General features: G+C 40.4%; 1 protein-coding gene across 1 annotated transcript in view; it reads left to right on the forward strand.

Annotated features, from left to right (window-relative positions):
- PPM1H (protein phosphatase, Mg2+/Mn2+ dependent 1H) overlaps nt 1–20677 on the forward strand; it is a 130968-nt gene that overhangs the window by 55585 nt on the left and 54706 nt on the right. Inside the window, exons 2-4 of the mRNA XM_071733501.1 lie at nt 6711–6879; nt 12863–13207; nt 18884–18996. Coding sequence (XP_071589602.1) covers nt 6711–6879; nt 12863–13207; nt 18884–18996 — 627 coding nt within the window. The remainder of the gene's footprint in view (nt 1–6710; nt 6880–12862; nt 13208–18883; nt 18997–20677) is intronic.

Here is a 20677-nt window from a genome sequence, read left to right on the forward strand (position 1 = left end):
GTTAATAAAATGAAGGGTTTATTCAATCCCATGGATTTAGAGGATGATTCAGTGATGGCTTCAACTTCTGCCCACTGAGGACAATAATAGTGGGTGTTTTGGTATTGATGTGAGCAGTATGACAGCTACAGTAATGAATGAATGAATGAAACTGTTTGGACTGCTTGAAAAGCTGCCTTTCATCTGCAGCTTTTCATATGGGAGGAGGTGAACAGCTAGGAGGAAATCTCTTTCAAGGCGCTTCCCAGCACAGAAATAAATCTTGTGTGGGTGAAGGGGGGTAAACAGCCACCTACCTGCAAATCTAAGACTATAAATGAGATGTCACAGAAAAAGGCAGTGGCTTCCACTCACATACTAATCCATTAGGGAAGAAGAAAAAATGTAGAGGGGGAAGGAGAGAAAGTGAGAAGAAAGGCCTGCAATACCTGTATGAAAGGGGTTTTATGATCTCTTTAATCTTCATTCTGAGACAGCTGAAATTATAATGCAAAACTGTAGGAACGTATTGTCTGCTGTTTGTAGCTATGGTGTTCATTCTGTGTTACTGGGTTGGATGCAAGCTGGTGTCACACTGATGGCTGCTGGAGCTTGCCAGGGTAGGGGAAGGAGCTAAGGGCTCTGTGCTGCTTGATGAATTGATTCATTCAGTGTCAAAACAACTGCAGGTGCTCATAGCTACTCTGAACCCCCAGCCTTAAATGGAAAATCACAATAAACCATGAACTGCCCATGGGTGTATCTACTTTTATCTACCTCATTTTGCCTAGGCCTTAAGGAGATGAAGTGTTTTTGCATTTGCCTGGGGATTAACAAATTGAAGATTTTGTAGATCAAGTGAGATCAGTTTCCACAAATAAAGACATTTTGCAGGATGTTGTACAAGCAATTCTCCTGCACCTCAGTTAATGATCTCTGGTTTAATTTTCTGTTGTGAGCTAAATTTTTCTACAGGCATGTAAGCCAGCTGCACTGGGGTGGATTTTTTTGTTGGCTTTTTTTGTTTTGTTTTGTTTTAGGCAGGGGAGTAGATGGTCAGGCGTGACATTGTGCCATAATAATTTTTCCATCTTGAGAACAGCAGGAAGTTTGATAATACTTTTATTTCAGAAACTTTTATATGCCACAAGTGCAGAAAGTCACTTCTCTCCACATTAAAGAACCTTAGTAGCAGTTCTTCGTTGTCACTGCTTAATGCTTGTGATTATTGAATGCAGCCACAATTTCCTAGAAGAACTCTTTACTTCCCCAATGAGTGCTTTTACTCTGTGATACTGTTAGTAACCTGAAAACTGACAATGAAGAAAAAAGGAGTGTATTCCAAGTTGTATAGCTTAATAAATGTTTAAGATTATATGTCTGTTCATTAGATAAACGGTGAAGTTAGAAAATTCCCTTGGGGAAGAAAGAGAAAGACACAGAAAAAAATTGTTTTGGTGATTCAAAGGTTATTTTGTACTTTATTTTTTGAAAGGCATGGTATACTGTGAAGCAGATGACTTGTTTGCAAGGCTTTTCTTTATGTATTTAATACCTTAAGATACTTCCAGCTTTTGTTTGAGCAGATTTGGGAGCCTTATCTTTGCATATACAGAGAAAGCATTTGACAGCATCTTTTCTAAGAAATCTAAGAAAACAGCAAGTTGGGACCACCAACTGGTCTTTTTTTTAAGACTTTACTTTTTCCTGCTTTATCAGAAGTGTTTGGACCCTTGCAAGCTGGTTTTGTGTGCTTTCACTCACCTTCCTCTTTCAGCTGACCTTCCCCACTTGCAAATTGAAGTTGCTGTATTGCCTTCTGTCTGCGGCACCTTCTCCTTGACACTTTTGTAGATATTTTGTTGTTCCAGTGTCAGACCCAAAGGACTACACAGATAATACACACATACTCAGTCTTAACCAACATGGTACAAGCATAGGGTGCCCAGACTTTTGCTCTGGAAGTGTGTGTGTGGAATGTCTTGACCCTTTGAACAGATCTCACAGAGGAATTGGAGCTGGGAATGCTCTCCACTATTGCAGAGAGGAACTCTGCCTTGGTGGGGGAGGAACAGATTTGGGATTTGAGTTGTCTGCCCTTGGTCACAGGTAGTTCAATTACCCCACAGCTCAGCTAAACTGAGGGAGTAAGGTAGGCTCCCAGCTTACTTAGCTCGGGCAAGTCTGAAGCATATGTGCAGCCAGTTCCCACGCTTCTCCTGGTGCAACATAACTCTCTGAGATCATGTAGCTCCCTTATTCCTTAAATTTCAAAAAGCAATTTTTCTGCACACGGTTGTTCTTCATCATTCAGAGATTCTGCTGAGCTCTCTATCTTTACGTGTTACTTTTATTTAAAAGCATATTAACATACTTTTGTATGTTACATACAAAATTTTGCTAGACTTGTGAGTACTTGGACAACTACTTGAATTTTTTCAGAGTTTGAAATCTAGACCAAATCTCCTCCCACAGTAAAGCCTGAAACTTCTGATGAATCAAATACAAGTTAATGTAACCTCAATGAGCACAACATAGGGAGGAGTAATACAACCAAAGAGTGAATGTACAGATAGTGATGTGAACAATAGAGAGTAGAATGGAAATGCTTCAAAAGACTAAGCTGCTTTGTTGGATTTTTGGCGGGGTACTTTCACTTTTTTTTTTAAGTTGGGAAACTTTTTTAAGTTGGGAAACTATTATCAAAACACAGCTTGGATTTGTTCATCTGGTCTGTTTTGGTTAAGATAAACTTTGATTTTGTAATCAGTGCCCTCACTCAGCACAGAGTTTGAGCCCTGCTTGCTGGATGCAGAAGAGGAGCACGGTGTGACCTACATTCCCCTTCAGTCAGATGGGGCTTGGGGGCTTGCGTGATACCAGCAGAATGTTAAATGTGAGCCAAACAAACTGGTTGGCTCTTAGCTGGAGGATTTGCTTCCAGCTGGGGCCATGTCAAAGATTAGTCCTGAGCAGTACTGAAGCATCCACCAAGGTTGATGCATGTACCTCTTCAAGTGTGACCAAACCCAGCACCTCACTGTGAAGTTCCTCTTTGCACGTAGGATGTATTTTCACAAGCACTAATACACAGTGAACTAAATCTCAGGATTATTTAGCTGTTACAGAGCTATGTGTGTTTGATACAAGTGACAGCTGATAATTAATTGTAAAGACTCTTCTAATCTAAAGTTCATTATTTGGGTTGAACTTCATGAAAGACTGGGGATAAACAGGTAATAGGTAAAGAAGGGAAGGGATGGAGAAGAGCTGATCATTATTAGGTCTAATCAAACAGTTCCTTGAGGAACTATGGAGAGAGAAAACAAAACAAAAAACAACAAAAGAAAGAATTCCCTTGAAAATATGTCTCTGAGTAAAAGTGACAAGCTTACATAGGCCTTTTTTTTTTAATTCCTCTTTTCTCTAGATTTTATTATTATTTGCATCCATAATAGAATGGAAGTGAGTACAACTGTATGATTGGAGAGGAGTTTTTTAATGAGGAAGGGCTTTTTCTTTCTAGAAGTGTGAGAAGGTAGTGTTTTAATCTCATTTTGTTCACTTTACTGGAGGATAACTTACTTTTTGAGGCAGACAAAAAAAAAAAAAGATATGAAGGGGAACTGAAAATTTTAGGAAGCTGAGGTACTTCCTCTGGAAGCAGAGTGATGGTAGATTTTCCCTAAAAAAATTCAGAGGTCTAATTAAGAGCTATTTTTTTGAGATGCGAGCATCTTATTAGTTCTGCTTTGTATAAGCAGCTTAAATGTGGCATTTGTTCTGGTAAGTTACTGTCTGGGAGAGCAAGGACAAAAGACAACAGTAAAGTCAGCACTGGGAAGCTGCTTGGCAGAATTGCCTCAAGGAGGAATTTAAGAAGCTGCAGAGAGAAAAGGATTTCAAAAAGCAGCAGAGATAACGTTGAGGCTGAGTAGAAGGTGTTCCCTGCTTCAGTGCTGGGCATCAGGCACCATCATATAGCTCAGGCTTTGAGATGAAAAGTCACAGGGCTTCCCTGCAGCCGTTTCCTAAAGGTTTTCTATGAAATAAAATGGAAAGGTAGCAGAGTGTCCGTGTCAGGAAAGGGGCACCATTTAGCATCTGGATCCTGCATACCTGGTAGCACCTGTAAGCATTGCTTTGATATGATCAGTTGAGGTCTTCACAAGCATTTACCAAGTAAACCCTCTCCTCTGCTTGAGTGAAGAAAGATAGATTTTTTGCAAGAAAAAGTGAAATTCAGGGAAGGCAAGTATACTGACAGCCCACCCCCCATGTGTTTTGTGTTTCATCTTGCCCGATACCCTTTGACCATGTCCTCTTCTGGCAAGGTGTTTGATACACAAGTTCAGCTCCACGTGTTTCACAATAGCTGACTGCCAAGCTAGTCTGTTAGGTCACTTTGTTCTCAGAGCCTTGCTAATTATTCAGTGCCTTGACGAATTTTCTTGGCAAGAGCTATGTAAAATGATACCATATTGTGCATAACTTAACACGCCATTAAACATCAGAACATCTCCTACCATACAACTCTTCAAGTTCATCACTGAGCTCAGAAACCAGAGCAACTCCAATACCCGAGTGATTTTTTTTAAGGAATGTTGAGGATAGCAATTTTTGTAAAAAGCATCTTTTGTCTCTGTTTGTCTTCTGCTTTTATTTTGAGTGGGGTTGAAAAGAGCTGGCAGCATCAGTGTGGAGACTGATCAGCTAAACCAAATAAATACTAGCTTCTGATATGATACAAGTATGCTTTCTGTGCTGCTGCAATATTTTAATCATGCTTGTAGTATTTCAAACTGGAGGGGTATTGGTCAGCTGATTTAAATTCTTGTTATTTGTGCTTCTCCCCCCTCCCTGTGTCTGAATATATGCTTTCATTTTTCCTAATTAGTCAAGAAAATGTTGAGTTTTCAGACCTGAACTCAATGCAACTCAATTTGCAACTCAGTGTTTGATCTCCATTTGCTCAGAGGTTGGGCACTACAGGGGGGTGAGTGGTTAAACTGCTCAAAGGTGCCTTGCTCCTTCCTCTCTGCTCTCTGCCTGTTTCACAAAGTAATTTTATCCACAGTTTGTGTTTATTTGCACAAAATACTTGTAAACAACTGGTGGTATTGTGCATACAGATTCAGACTGCAGCCTTTGACATTTGGCACTGTAAGGAATGGTTCAGTTTCTGAAAGCAGTTAATTGTACTACACATGTACTACACATGTAAAAAATGTAATACACATATTTTTAGAAGATGGCTGTCTTTTCTAATCAGAGACAGAAATACTCATTTGCATGCCACAGTATCATGTTGCTCCTCAAAAATCAAACCAATATATTAGCTTTGAGCAAAGCTGCAGGATTTTAGGTTTTGTTTTCTTTTTGTTTTAGTACCCTTTAGCAACTGTTCTCCTGTTACATAAAATTTTACTGTTATGAAAGCACTAGAGATCAAGAAGTCAGGTATCTCTTGAATTTGCCATCAAGATTAGGATGTGCTTTCACGCTGTTTTACTTTCCAGGAAGGCAGCAGTTGTTTTTAAAGACATTGTGTGCCTGATGCTAAACTCTATGTTTGTCCAGTAGTGGAAATGCTGTGTCTGACTGACCTAGTGGTCAACTTGTTAGGTGACTCAGACATGATCCCAGCTCTTGCACAGGTTTTCTCTGGGTGAACCCAGGACTATCAAAGCACATTTCTTACTGCTTCAACTGGTGTCAACTGATGTGAAATTACTTAATTTTTGAGGAGGCTCTCATGTAGAAAGTGGAAAACCTATTTGAACTTGGCTGTTCCGGGATGGATGATAGCAGCCACAGTATCTTAGATAATGCAAACTTTTCATTAGGGTTTTTAAATGTTGGTGGTGGAATATCTGTTATTTCAGCTTCATTGCTCAGGGAAGGGTGAGCAGTCGTGTTGCAAGTTGGGATACCCTTGTCTGTCCAAAGCTTGTACTGAGCTCTTAGTGTTGGTTTCTGCATGTTTGCAGCTCTTGGTGCAAATCTTCAGCTCTCTACACTGCAGGACATGTGTGAGGGCTTAAATTTGCTGGGTTTTTGTTTTGGGGTGGTGGTAGTGGTGTTTATGTTGTTCTGCACTACTGGAAGAGTGTATTCAGTGTGCATCTCTTGGTTGCTGAGGTACAAGCAAGCTTAACTTGCATGCTGGAATATAGGGCATTGCCTTTCTTTTGTATTTCTGTCACAGCATCTCTGGCAAACAGACTAATAGCAGTTGCATTTTTTGTGTCTGTAGCAGTAACAGTTTTTTAGATTTACAGCACCTATTTTTTTGTGCAAGAGTTGGAACCAGAGGGAATGCACACTCTTAGCCAACAGATTTCTTATGCACCATAGCAGAGAGACTGATAGGTATAAAAGTAACCGGGGAGCTCATGTTTCAACTAGGAGGCATAAGTGTTACCAGCCTTGAGCATCAATCCTTTTAAAGAAAATCACGGCATGCCTAGGGGTAAAAAAAGATCATGATGCCATTGGTTCTTATTCACACAGTTCTGTGGAAAATGCTTGCTATGTCATGTGTAGGTGTACAGAAACAAAGAAGTATGCACGTGTGTATGTATATATATATTTATTACTTCAATTGGTATTTGCAATATTTCTGGGCTATACATCTGGGCTGTACATGCTGAATCACATGAGACATGGAGGCTACTGTGATTTGCTAATGTGGGTATGTCCTTTGTTCTATTTTTTGTTTGTTTTCTTAGGGTAATAAATGCAGGGAAGAGCACGCACAACGAAGATCAGGCCAGTTGTGAAGTCCTCTTTGTCAAGAAGAAAGCTGGAGGCACCAACTCTACACCAAACAAGAACTCTTCGACGAAGCGGAGGTCATCGCTGCCCAACGGAGAAGGTCTCCAGCTGAAAGACAACTCGGTAAGCAGACTTCTGTGTCTTGTCAGTGGAGAAGGACAAAATAATTATAAAAGGATGTGACTATATAACACTAAAATATGTTTAATGATTATCCTGTATTTTCAGTTACCTTGGATTAATTATCTCTGCTTAAATACAGAACACTTAGCTATATTTTCCTTAGCTCTATTATTTGATTGTTAATTTCTTGCTCCTTGCACCTAAGACATTCCATTTTAAAGATGAGGAGAAGACTACTCCTTGGCTTTTCCTTTTTGTTTTGTTTCTGGAAATATAACCCTAAGAAATTTACTGCTGCAGAAAACTATGAATTTAATGGCTATGTTTGACTTGTCCAGTGATGGTCACTGCAAGCACAACACTATCACCTTTTCTACAGCTGTACAATTTTATTAAGTTTTAGAAAGTCATTTGGTTTATGCAGGTAGGTTGCCAACCAGCACACCTAATTGGGTGATTTTCTTAGACTATGGCTTCTGTCTTTTTGTGTAGAGTGCATCATGCACTTGCCTGCTGACAGTCATCTGCTGTTCTCCATCTCCATTATTTCCATGACTTCGTCTGCTCTTTAAGCATGAGCTGAGACTCCAGCAATGATTTATATGTGTGTTTATTTGGACATTTAGCCATCTAGCACTAAATACACTTCCTGAATGATGAATTCACACAATGTGAATACGCAGTCTTTCTGCTGCTGGGAGAACACAAGTTTTCCCTAAGTGAAAATTAGTCCTTCAGTGGACTGCCAGTACCCTTTTTTTTTTTTTTTTTTTTTTTTTTTTTTTTTTTTCCCTTTTTGTTCTTGTTTTAAACCACATTGCAATTAGCAGTTTGCTCTCTCTCCCTCAAAACCCTATGGCCTGGTATACCTGATGGCTGTAGGGGATCATAGGGTACCTAAGCAAAAAGCATCCCTCTCCTCTGTGTCCCTCCCCACTTCTTGCTCCTCTTGTTCTGTTTCATATTTCATTATTGCTGCATTTTCAAATTCTGGTGGATTTTCCAAATTTGCAAGTAGCCCTGTTCTTTCCTCTTTCAAATCACCTCTCCTGGTGCCTGTGTGCTGGTATTCTTCAATGTACTCAGACTTTTTTTTTTTTTCCAAGTACATATTTGCACATTCCTGGACAAAGAATTGTGCTCCGTACTTGCTGGAACTGAGTTCTGCATATAATGATGCAAGGCAAAACTTCTTGTAATGATATCTACACTTTAAAAAGTCTTTAAGAAGTCCTAAAGTGTACCTGTCTGCTATTGGCTAATGCAGATGCTTGGTTCCATGAGTGTATTTAATTTTAGTATGCATTTACTATGTTTAATGAAGCGAGCATTTGGTCACAGAATTTGTCCATGTATCTCAAACACGTGGAGAAAATCAGCAGTGTGCTTGGTCGAGGTGGTAGGTTTGTTTGAAATAAAGGGCATCACTGTGTTGTGCACAGAGCAAATACCCCTCTGCAGGCACCAGCTGGGGTAGACACATCTTGGTGCTGTGCAAGAGGTGCTGGCTTTGGTCTAGCACCACATTAAGTTCCAGGCCTCCCATGTGAGATACCTGGTCCAGGGCCTCTGCACCTTGGATGTGGGTGAATGTAGCTGGGCTGAATTTGCCTGTGTTTTCCTCTGCGTGGGACATAAAAAACTTTGTTGCACAAAGTCCAATTAACTTCCAGCTCTGAATAGTATCAAATGCTTCTCAAGAACAAAAAGCACATTATGTTTTTATGTACTGTACTGTGTGGTTAATCATCTTCCTCAGAAGGAACTTTCTGACAAACATCACATGGTTGATGTATTTAAATTGCATAAGAAAATACAGGGATAAAAACTGTTTCATTATTGGAAAGGCATCTTCACTAACCTTGATGGTATCAATCATTCTGGTAATCATATGTTGTCACAATGGTAGAATCTGTAAACTGACTGCATATTTTTGTAAGCTGTTATTTTTATACATTTGAAACTTGTCAGTCTCATTAAATATCCAGCTACCCTGCATTATGTGAAGTTTTTATTTCCTACTTTGATTCTATAGCTTTTCTCTCAATTTAAAAATAAACAGCTGGTCCCTTTCAAGCTTATTGAGAGAAATATTTTTGTTTCAAATCTTTTGTTTCTGATGCATTTTGACCAGAAATGAGAATTGCTGAAGTGAGAAGCCAGATGATCCGTATAATACAGCGTACTATTTTCATGCTACTTGTTATCATATTCTTTATATGTTCTCTTCTTATCTAGAGGTTTACTTCTGTTTTCTATGCAACACTTGAATGAGAGCTATAGCTCTCATTATTTAGCTGTGTAAAACCTATTCTGCCATGTCATTAGAACACAGCTTGTGAATTTAAATTTGTAACAAATTCTCCCAAAAGAGCCAGCTTATTTCTGGAGAAAATTTTCTACTAGAGGGCAGTATTACACTAGCAATTAGCAGCATTTTATCCTTGGTACTTTTTTGCTGGTTGAACGTATCTGAAAAAGATGTACACATTTCTGTAATGGTTTTGTTTTCAAATTTTTATACTGTGAAGTATAATATTATGGTTTTACCCTCACATTAACATTGATAGCAAATATTTTTTAAGGAGCCTATGGCTTTGGTGTTAAACTTGATGGGGGGTGAAATTTACTCTGTTGCCACAGGATGTAGGAACAGAGGCTTGAGATACTTCAGTGAGCAGTGTAAGAGCATCCTGACAAATACTTAGTAAAAAAAGCCAGAGGCTGAATACTTTAAATTCCTCATTGGAAAATCTCACCATAACACACAGTCTGAGTGGTAGCAGTTTATTGAGTATTTGTTCAATGAAAAGCAAGTTTTCTTCTGGTTTATTTTTGTATGCTTGTTGGTTTGGTTTTACCCTGCTTTCTGGAAAGTCTGTGAAATTTAAATGGCAGTTTATGCTAAGTTTGATGCTAAGCCCATGAATGCAGTCCTGCATTTCAGCAAGGGCAGCATCAAGGAGTCAGAGATCCAAGAGTTGGGTTGGGTGCTGCTGTCATGGCCTTGACTCTGTGAGTGGACACTGCAAAACATCTGGGGGTGGGAAGAAGAAGGTAGTAGGCCAGAAATGAGGGGGAAAAGAAATGAATGTTTGTTAGTATTTAGGATAATAATAGTCAGGGTTGAGTTGTGGTTTTCAGCATAAATCTTTAGTAGCAATACAATTTATTTGCCTATTTAGAATTGACTTAATAAACAAAAATATGAAGCTTTTGAGTATAGGACCACTGTCTAGCTTACCTGAAAAATTTGTCCCAAATTGGTTGGTATATATTGCTAAGGCTGCTCTTTTTTCTTTTTTCTTTTACTGTTTTTTCTATAACTGAGCTCCAACTATGTGTATATATATGCATTTTCCTTCATGATTTGTCATCCATTGCTTGACCCAAAACTCTGCATGTCTTAATAATATTTTACAATTATAAGACCCAGGAGGCTGCTCAACTTTCCTGAAAGCTAAGTCAGCAGTTGAGAAGCCTAATGCTTATTAGTTTTCCTATTCTGGAAATGTATTTGTAAGGTCAATGCAATGATGGATACGTTTGCTTTTCATGTAGCTGGTAGCTACATTCTGGTAGCTATTCAGAATGTTTTTCAATCTTTTGAAAGTAAATCTAAAATAAATCACTGTGTTGACCAATCATACACCCACTTGAGGGCTCTGTTCAGTTAAAAGAATAAATGGAGACTGATGTTTTCAAGTCTGCATTTGACAAAATACCACCAGAGCTAGTAGAAATAGATGTCTTGTTCTCTGAGAGAACTTTTGGGAAGAAATTCAAGCTCCCAAATGTGAAACAGAGCAGCACTGTGTATGCACACCAAAGCAGGTAATTGCTTGGTGGCTGCAGAGCTCATTTCAGCTGCGTCAGGAAAAGCAAAGACCTTTTTGTGCTTTTTATTTGTCTCATCTGTGTGCCCTTACTACCAGCCCTTGTTCATTCTCTCGTATGCTGCTTTCTTTGCATCATATATTTAATTCTCATCAAGTTGGTATGGTTCTGGAGAATTCATTTGTTTCAGAGGAAGCATTTTTATTCTGGGGGCAGGGGAAAGGATCTTGATTATTCTTCCTTTTTAGACAGCTGATATGTTATTCACAGTTATACTCCTTCTGCTAGTTCAAAAATCAATTCAGCCTCACAAGAATAAGTACAAGTTTTTGGAGACTAATATTTAGATTTCAGTAATGCCTGCAGATCCCATCTGAACTTAAGGTATTAGAGCATCTGACACAGAAGATCTATAAGAGCAGTGTTGTGGTAGTCATCTGCACAGAGTGTATGCACTTATAATACAGACCTCTCAGTTATCCAGAATACTTCTGCAGATGATAGGGAGAAATAAATCTGCTTTGGAGTGAGATGAGCATAGTCTGAAAGTGCTGAGTTTTTTTTTCTCTCTGAGTTACAAGGGCAGTTTAAGGAACTGTCTTGGAGGTCTGCAGTCTAGGTGTCTGAACTTAGCTGAGCTGGTAGCAACACCCTCTTGTTTAAGAACTACTTGTCCAAAAAGGACAAGTTCAGTGAACTCCAGAAGAACTGGAGTTCACACACAGCTGGTGTGGCAATGCCATCTTCATTTCAGTGTCAGCCTGAGAATACTGCTCAGGCCCCTCTGAGCTTCTCTGTCCTAAGTTGTGCTTGACTTAGAGGAAATGAGTGGTAACATTTCAATTTCACTTTTTGTCATGGAAAATTATTTTGATCTGTTTCAAAGTTTCACAGTCTCTGATGACACCCATTTTGACTGCCAAGTTAAGATGAGGCTTATTCAGCTTAGGATGTATCCAGTGTTGTGCTAATAATAATGAACATGAATTGTGTTAATAACTGTTTTCCTTTAAAAAGCTCTTCCTTTTCCTTTAAAAGCTCTTAACACAGACTTGGTGTGCCTCACTTTAGAAACTTAAGAAAACTGGGGGGTGATGGGGGTGTGTGCACAGTTTAGACTTGTTCTTAATAGTAATTTTCTGTTATAGTTTGGAGGCAAGGGTGTGCAATGACAAAACAACTTCCAGTGTGTGGAAGGTAAAATATTTCCATTTCAGTCAGAGGTGTGATGCCTTTATGCTTTTTCCCAAACCAAAGGCAACACATCTCCAAGTGAGCAGCACCTTTTGAATGACAGGAGGACCTAAGTTGTGGAAGCATTTTCCATGCTGCACCATGAGGTGGATTTTTGTCTGGAGAGCCAGGCTCTAAGAGCAGAGGTAGTGTGATCTACAACTACCAGGAGGCAAGGTGTTGCCATTTTGAATGAATTGTTTCAGTTTTCATCTGAAATACTGTCAGTTTGGGACACTTGTTTCTGTTGGCAAAAAATACTTCATATTTTGCATGAATAGTGATGTATTTTTACAAACTTTTTTTTTTTTTTTTTCCCCTGTAATTCTATTATCCATTAAAAATGGCTTAAGCAGAATTTTACAGCCAACTGTTGTGTGAACTTGGAGGGATTCTGAGCCCAGAGAAAGTTAGCACAATTGCCATGTCATGCCTTCATTGATCAGTGCATCCTGTGATTGCTGTAAGGTAGGAAAGATTGCAAGTTCAGCCTTTTTTAATCGTTTGGGGGCTGTTTGTTTTTTTAATGTGTGGCAAAAATAAGTATCTCTCTTACCAGAGCTGTACTAACACAGTGGGTATTTCTTTATTTCAGAAAGAATCACAGAATTTTCACACATGGAAAAGACTTCTAGGATCACCATGTCCAACCAACAACACCCTCCGACCCCTCAATAAAATAAAAAATATGTATCAATATCTATATCACCCTGCCTACTAGATCATTCTGTGAAGTGCCTCATCCACATGGTCTTTAAATCCAGAAGGTTACTTCTGGGAAAATTAACCTGTGTTTTGCCTGCTGTACTACAGGCCTCTCCATCTTTAAGAGTGACCATCTTTAAGAGTGACCATCTCTCTTTAAGAGTGACCATCTCTTTTCCTTCCCTTCCTTCCCTTCCTGCTTCTTCAGGACACAGATGGGATCAACCTGTACTACTGGTCCCTGTTCGATGGACATGCTGGGTCAGGGGCAGCTGTGGTTGCTTCCAAACTGCTGCAGCACCATATCCTGGAGCAGCTGCAGGAGATCGTGGACATCCTGAGGAACACGGCCGTCCTGCCACCCACCTGCCTGGGAGAGGAGCCTGACAACACGGCCACCAACAGCAGGACACTGACTCGGGCAGCCTCCCTGCGTGGTGGGGTGGGGGCCCCAGGCTCACCCAGCACCCCTCCAACACGCTTCTTCACCGAGAAGAAGATCCCACATGAGTGCCTGGTTATTGGGGCCATAGAAAGTGCATTCAAAGAAATGGTATGTATGTCTCTGGGCTCTGAAGTCCTTGTTTCTTGCATTAATGAGTCGCATGGTCTGGAGAAGATGAACATTTAGGAGGTTTTTTATTTCACTTTTTTCCTGCCCCTATTTAAACACCATCTGAATGTGTTTAATTATTTAAATACTTAATATTACTTAATATTTAAATACAGAATTATTTAAATACTGGTACATCCTTGAGGGGCAGGAACTGCATCTTAAGTGCTTATGGATTAGTTGACTCTTAAAAGATAACTGCTGTGTTTTCCTTTTTCTTTCTATTTTTTTCTTTCTTTTTTAAGATTAGTATTAGTATTGCCTCACAGTAGCCTATTTCAGCATTGGCTGTTATCATAAGACTGTGTATGAGCCTTGTTGTCACTTGTCACTTCACAAAGCCTTGTCCTACCAGAGCAATGGCTCTCAGCGTTTCATGCACCACCAACACAACTTGTGTTGCTCACAGCTGTATAGATGGGTCATAAAAGGTCACATCAAGGACATGGATGAAGGGCAGCATCCTTGATCCACTGACCTGTAGTTTGTATTAGCTTTGGAGTGGCTCCTAAAGCACAGTAGTGACTGTGAGAGACTGTGTGTGCAGCTCCTGACTGAGGCAGCGTATTCCTTTGTCTAAGGTAGCGGTTCATGAGATCACAAGATCCTGAGTCTCATCTGTGCTTGCAATGGTTTATCTTTCTCCTACCTCTTCCACAGAGTGCTGTATATCCAGCTTTTTGTACTGAAGTGTTATGGGTGTTGCTGAGTTAGGCCAAAGCAGTTGAGATCTGCATGATGTACAAGGGTTTTGTGCCAGCAGAGTGTATCATTTTACCTGGCACTTGGTGAAAGCTCATGTTTCCTGATGGATTGGCAGATTTCTTGGTGGTGTTTCCTGAAATGCCCATTACTGCAAAACTGCCTTTTGAACCTGGTGAAAATGCTGAGTAGATACAGATATCTTTTTTCTTTATTTAAACAATACAATCTGACAGATTTGCCTACTGATGGTTTTGTCCTTTTTTCCTAGGAGCATTTAGCATACCAGTACTTTTTCCCCAACTGCCTTCTGAATTCTAGTTAAGTTCTCCCTGTTTTTTTGACAAGTCTCAAATTAAATGGAATTCATCCCTTTCTAAAGGCTTCTTTTTAATTATTTTTTGCTCTTTGGGTGTGGTTTCCTTTGGATTGTACTTGTCTGACAGCTGCATCCATACTTTAGAAAGCTGACATAGACCAAGTCATTGTCTCCTTCCTGAAGTACTTCTAGATACTATTATTTCATTATGGTGGAACTGGGATTGGCAAGATACTGTCTTGTTTTGTCAGGTAATTTACTCTCCTGGTGAAAAAAAATGCTCAGTGTCAGTAATTGTTAGTGATTGCAATTATTCCAGTTAAAAAGAAATAGCATAAGGTCAGGTCCTAGAGATTTTAGAAGTCAAATCTTCTAGGTTTCAACTCTTGACTTTTAAGATGTGCAGTTAGAGATTCATTTCTAGGGAGCCAGGAGGAGTATTTCCAAGTCCTGTTTTGTACTGGATAGAAGCATCAAACTGCAACTCCTTTCCTGCATGTACCCTTGTACAGATGTGTGTGATGTGTATTTTAAAGAAAGATTAAGGGCAGAGAGAAAAAATTCCTGTTTGTATACATTTTTTCATGGTTTTCTTTGAGATTCTTTTTCTTAAGTCAGATGACATATCTAGACATGTGTGGGGTTTTTTAATTTTTTTTCAAGAGTGGTGCCATTTTAATTTGAACAGTCTTATAATCTTGAGAGAGCAACATGTGTTCTATAGTTTTTCTTTTGAAAAGCTTTGCATGTAGATAAGTAGAAACTCGTATAATTTAGCAGAAAAGTTCACCAGTAGTTTTGCCAGTAGAAATGAGGAGGGCTGAAACCGTGGTAGAGGCATTCTAATGCGTTTTTGACAGCAGTAGAGCAGATGAAGGAATTTTTTTTTTTTTTATGCCTTATGAAATGCTGTTTTGGTGGGTTTTTTTTTACTTTTTATTCAAGCAGATAGCTGACACTGTATATGTAGGGAGTACAGCTGCTTTCTGCCGTACTAAGATTTAGTTGTCTCAGCGGTGTGCTAACTTGTCACAGGGATGATGCTGCGATTTGCACGGTACCTGGCTGTTTCCCAGGTCCTGTGTTTCTAAAGGTGACCATCGGGTACCGCTGGTATCGGCTTTTTGTGCCCCCGCGTTCGCCGCTGCCTCCCCCGCATCATCTCTGCCCCTATAATGAGCCTCCTGTGCCCCCCTCCCGTCTGGCCTGAGGCCGGCGAAGGACGAACCGGTCCCCTTCCCGGTCCCGGTCCCAAGCCCAGGTCCCGGCCCCGCCCGGTATTCCCGGTCCCTCCGCCGGGTCTCCAGCAGGTGGCACGAGCCCGCCGCCGTCGGGGGTCCGGGAGTCTCCGGGAGAGCGGGCGGTGTGGGGCTTCGCGGCGTCATCCTCCTCTTTTGTTGTGTTCGGAAGAGGTTCTTAGGGAAGGTGATTAACCCGTTCCGGTGTTCCGGGAAGCCCGGGGCTGTGCCTTGGAGAGGAAGGACGCTGAGGGAGACCTCAGAGGTCCGGGCGGCTGGGGATGGTCCGGCCCAGGGATGTCCGCAGGTGGCTTCTGCCATCGGTGGAGAAAGCCACCCCCACTCTTTGTTACCGGGCTGGAAAAGAACCTCGTGGCACTTCTCTACAGGCTTTGCTCCCTCACCCAGGGAATGGGGACCAGCATCTAACCCATGTGGGCACCCTGCTCCTACCTGCTGTGACATCAGGCACCCTAAAAAAGGGGCAGAGCACAAAACTAAGTTGGCTTTTTCCTTAGTGTGAAATGGTAGCACACACTGCTTTTTATGCTGAAAGCTGCATGGTTTGGTTCTGCCCACTGTGGCTCAGTTCTTCCCCTGCATGCTGACTGCTGTGTGGGGGTGAGCTGCATGCTACAGGAAAGAGGAGGGAAAAAAAACCCCAAACTTGCTGTGATATCTTTTTTCGGGTGGGAAGCTTTGTATACACTCAGGCTTTGTCTAGAATGACCTATAAAAACCTGAAGTGTTTCCCCTGTTTGTGCTGCACTACTTTACCAACTTGTTAAAAAGTATTTTGTTAAAAGCCAGTCTGTTTCAGAATGAGTTAGTGATTTTGGTGGGCTTTAATGTTTTTTGGTTTATTTTTTCCCCTCAAATCTTTTTGAGCTGTAGGAAAGCCTTCCCATCCTTCCCTTCCTCCAGAAAAGGAAATGTCAAACAAAGTATGTAACATCAAATTACATGTGGCACTGAATATAGTCTAGCAAGTCATGGTAGTAAATTCAAGTTCTGAACAACAACTAGATGGAGTAGCCCAAGAACATCAATGATTTGAAAAAAGCCAGTACCCAGATCTAGTTTAAGTCAAGGAAACTCAGAAAATGAAGCTCCAAGGATTATCTGTCTTCTCTCCTATAATAAATGTTTCTAAGTCTGCTTATTGAAAGAAATACATTTTAATTTAGGCACTCCAGGACTTGTGAAGTGTACATATGACAGAGCTGAAACCAGGTGAGGTCTTGTATGTTGTGTGAGGGCCTCAGAGGATACTTGGAACTGTGGAGATGCAGGTTTTTTAAAATTCCTGTCAGTGTCTGGAAAATCCACTGTAGTATTTGTAAGTTGAAATTATTTTGATGGGTAGAAAAGTCTGCTTCCTTTGAACTGTGCTTTTCAGCTTAATTTAAAAATATATAGAAACCACAGGGAGGAAAATCAGCTTCTATGGCAAGATTAGATAAAAGTGGCGTTTATAACGGGCCCATGTCTGTGACCAAAGGTTCTATGAGATATGAGTTTTAGCTTGGAGGGGTTTTGCTCCTTGTCCTCACCACCCCCACTCCTTCTCCACACACACACGCACAATCCCAAAGAGAGAAAGAGAAACCACACGAGTCTATGAGAGCGTGGGTTAAGAGTCAGCAAACCCAAGTCTCTCTGGCCTCAGAGTGCAGTTCCCCTGTGCAGTGTAGGGTGGCCTTGTCACTCTTCTCTGTCACTGCCACACCTCAATGCTGTATGTGGGGCACAAATGGGATCAGGCCCTATATACACCAGCCAGCCAGAGTCACAGTGTTTGTGACAAACACATCCCTGCCCAGTCAGCTCAGGACAGCAGCCAAGCGCTGCTGAGCACCCCCAGCACTGCTCCAGATCACCTCCCTCTGCTGAAATCTGTAGGAAACGAAACGTTCCTGGCCTCCTCTGCAGATATTCAATCAAATTGCAGCTGTCATGGTTCGCATTTGTTGTGGTGCTTTTTCTCAGATATATTTAGCTCTAAAATAAAGCTCTAAATCCCATGCCCCAAGGCATGGGCAGTTTGAGCTGTTTGTTGCTCGGTGCAAACATGAAAATGGCTGAAGTATAGCTCTGTATGTTATACACACACAGAGGCAAATGTATTCTTAATTAAAACCACATGGAAGTAGGTGAGCTTGAGCTGAAAAGATCTGCCAGTACTTGTGATAGTAGTGTTAAATGATGCCCCTATTTGAGTCCAGTATTACAAGGAAAGACCAGTTTGAAATTTGATTTGATTCTGGACGCAGGAGAGGAGGGTAATTTGTAATATGTTATAGCCCAAACTAAACTAAGAGGCAGCAGAATTAATTCATTGGCACATACTTCAATTTTTGTTTAAAATATATGCAGTACTGGAAAATAGCTCATTTCCTTGTGTCCTTTTACCTATAAAAACCTGAAGTGTTTCCCCTGGTTGTGCTGCACTTCTCCAAGCTTTCTGGGGAACATGCATATATATATATATATGTGTGTGTGTATGTATATATACATATATATATATTTATGTATTTTGATTGTTGATGACAGGTGTGGTTTGTGCTCTCCACTACTGTTAAGCAAGAGGACGTCTTAAATATGTATTTCTTACACTCAGAATCAGTTGAAAAATAAACACAGGAAGAATTATTTGAGTAGCTCCACACCTCCTTAAATCTGGGCTTGTGCATGTGCATAAAAAATTTAAATCTTTTCACAATCTCATAAAATTAGTGAGATGAGACACAGGGTAAAATACTGTGGTTATCCTGGAAAGTCTGTAAATGCCTAGCATTTTTCAGGAAATGCTGTTCTGCTACCCTTCCCTCCTGCCCCCTTAACAAGTTTAGCACCCATCCATTCCCAGTGTTTCTTGTGGCATGAGTGTGTCTTGCTGCTGCTTGTAAAGATACATGCTCTGCAGTCTCAGTGTCCCTTTTGGACAGCAGGTAGTTATTCATAATGTAGCTAGGTCCCATTAATTATTTGCTGTCTATGTAAAGCACTTTCCAATTATGCCACCGGGTACCTGTTGTTAAGCTACATTTATCTCTGCCTTCATTGTGCTTTTTTCTGTAGCGAATTCCCTTGTGTCCCTCAGAGTTGCCATTTGTTTCTTAGTGCCATGTTTTACAGTCTCTTGTCCTGATCTTTCTCAAGTATTTTGGTACCATAAGTAACAGGTGCTCCTTGACTTTCTGTTCTGCTCTTTGACCATGTGATCATAGCTGCAATATTAATAAAAAGCCAGTGGGACACACAGTTTCAGAAAGACTGTATTTTTAGGGGAATCTCCATTTTCTGAAACATTAATTGTAATGCTCTCCTTATAAATCTTGTTCTCTTTTCCCATAGGATTTGCAAATAGAACGAGAGAGGACAGTGTATAATATTTCTGGTGGCTGCACAGCTCTTGTGGTGGTGTATTTATTGGGGAAACTTTACGTGGCAAATGCTGGTGATAGCAGGTGAGTGAGCATGGTGTCTTCCCACCTATTCCTTCAGCCCAAACCCCCCATAATCTGGCATTATCAAGTCCATTAGCTACAAACTGTATCACAAGAGGATTCTGGTTTTTGACTATATGTTCAACAGTTCACAGATAAATTAATACAAATGGCAATGTGATAGGCTTCCAGTATCTTGTCGAGAGGTGGTTCCAGTCAGGGAGGTTGATGACAGAAGTTTCTGAATTACTTGATCGTTGAAGGAAAATGAAAAGACACTTAAAAACTACTGAAACAGATGTTGGGTGTGAAGTAGAATTATGTGTTGAACAATGGGTATGTGGCTGGATCTGGAACAGCTAACAGGGCTGGACTGGTTCAGTAAGAAGTCTTGTGGCTTCTGTCATCAGCCTTAGTCTTGGAAGGCTACCTGGCTCTCTGCTTTTGATATGATTGAAGGTAATAATCTCTGAGAAAAAAACTGATACTTCTGCAAGAGGGAGAAGACGTATCTCAGGTTAGGATTTTTAATGTGTCTGGTTCTAGTTTGTTTATTTGTCCATTTCTCAGAACTGAATGTTGTCAGCCAGAACTTGTTGCTTTGTTATATTTAGAAATTGGATGCTTAAAGTAATGACAAGATGTTTTTTCTTTGTCTTCTGATTTAGCCAGGAGGATACTGGAAATCTTTCGCGTTCTTTTCCTCTCTCTCACTTCCTGCCCATACCATCAGAGTGAGACAGAGAGAGAGATGAGACTGTTCTTGCAAGACTTTAGACCTTCACATGTTTCTTTTGGCAGTGCCCTACATAAGCAGGCCAGGGAGAAGAGTTCCCTGCATGCTGCTGTTGTGCTTTTCTAGCAGCTGGGGAATTGAAGTCTGCAAAGGTAGTGAACCACATTGTCTTTAGGTGGAGACTGCTACTCTTACACCTTTGTGGTAGAGATCTGTGCACACACAGTTCATGTTTGTACAGAGAGAGCAGACAACTGCAAGGTGCTTTGTAGTTTAAACCCAACATTTTTATTTCCCCTTGCTGCTTTAAGTTATGTCTGAAGTCAGATAAATCCTTTGTGCATAAACTTCCTATTCTTTTCATGTTGGTGATTGTTCTTAATACGCTGAATTTGCTGCTTACATTGCTAATTGCTCACCCAGTTCCTCAACAAGTGACTTAGTTGAATCTTTTTTGCATCGAATGTCAAAAGAGTCCTCACAGACGGTAGCTGCAAGCATGATTGAGTAGATCACCTGTCTTGTCATCAGAATCGTTAGCTGCGGTGAATTTTAGCTCTTGTGCAATTAAATTGGAAATAATAATGTTTTCCTGTGCTACTGGACTTGAAGTATAGTTGAGTCTCTTCCACTGATTTAGCTAAATTGCTTTATTGTCTCATAAAGTGTGCATAAAATTGGCCATGCAGGACCTACTTCTAAGTAGTAAGCTTTCCAAATGGACCTCGTGGAAACCTTGTGCATGTTGAAGAAAATTCTCTGCATTCCCAAAATCTTTCACTTCCAAATAAGCCCACTTCTAGACTTCTATATCTTAAGAAACTAAAGCTTTAAAGCATAGTTCATATCAGTTTGTATCGGTTGATCAGGGTCACTTTCCCCCTGAATTCCCACATCCCATCTTTCAGAAAGGGAGAAAAAACACTATTTGCAAAATATCTGTGTTGTTCCTTATAACTAAAAGGA

Source organism: Heliangelus exortis, chromosome 1 (genome assembly GCF_036169615.1).
Source record: "Heliangelus exortis chromosome 1, bHelExo1.hap1, whole genome shotgun sequence".
In the NCBI taxonomy this organism is placed as follows: Eukaryota; Metazoa; Chordata; class Aves; order Apodiformes; family Trochilidae; genus Heliangelus; species Heliangelus exortis.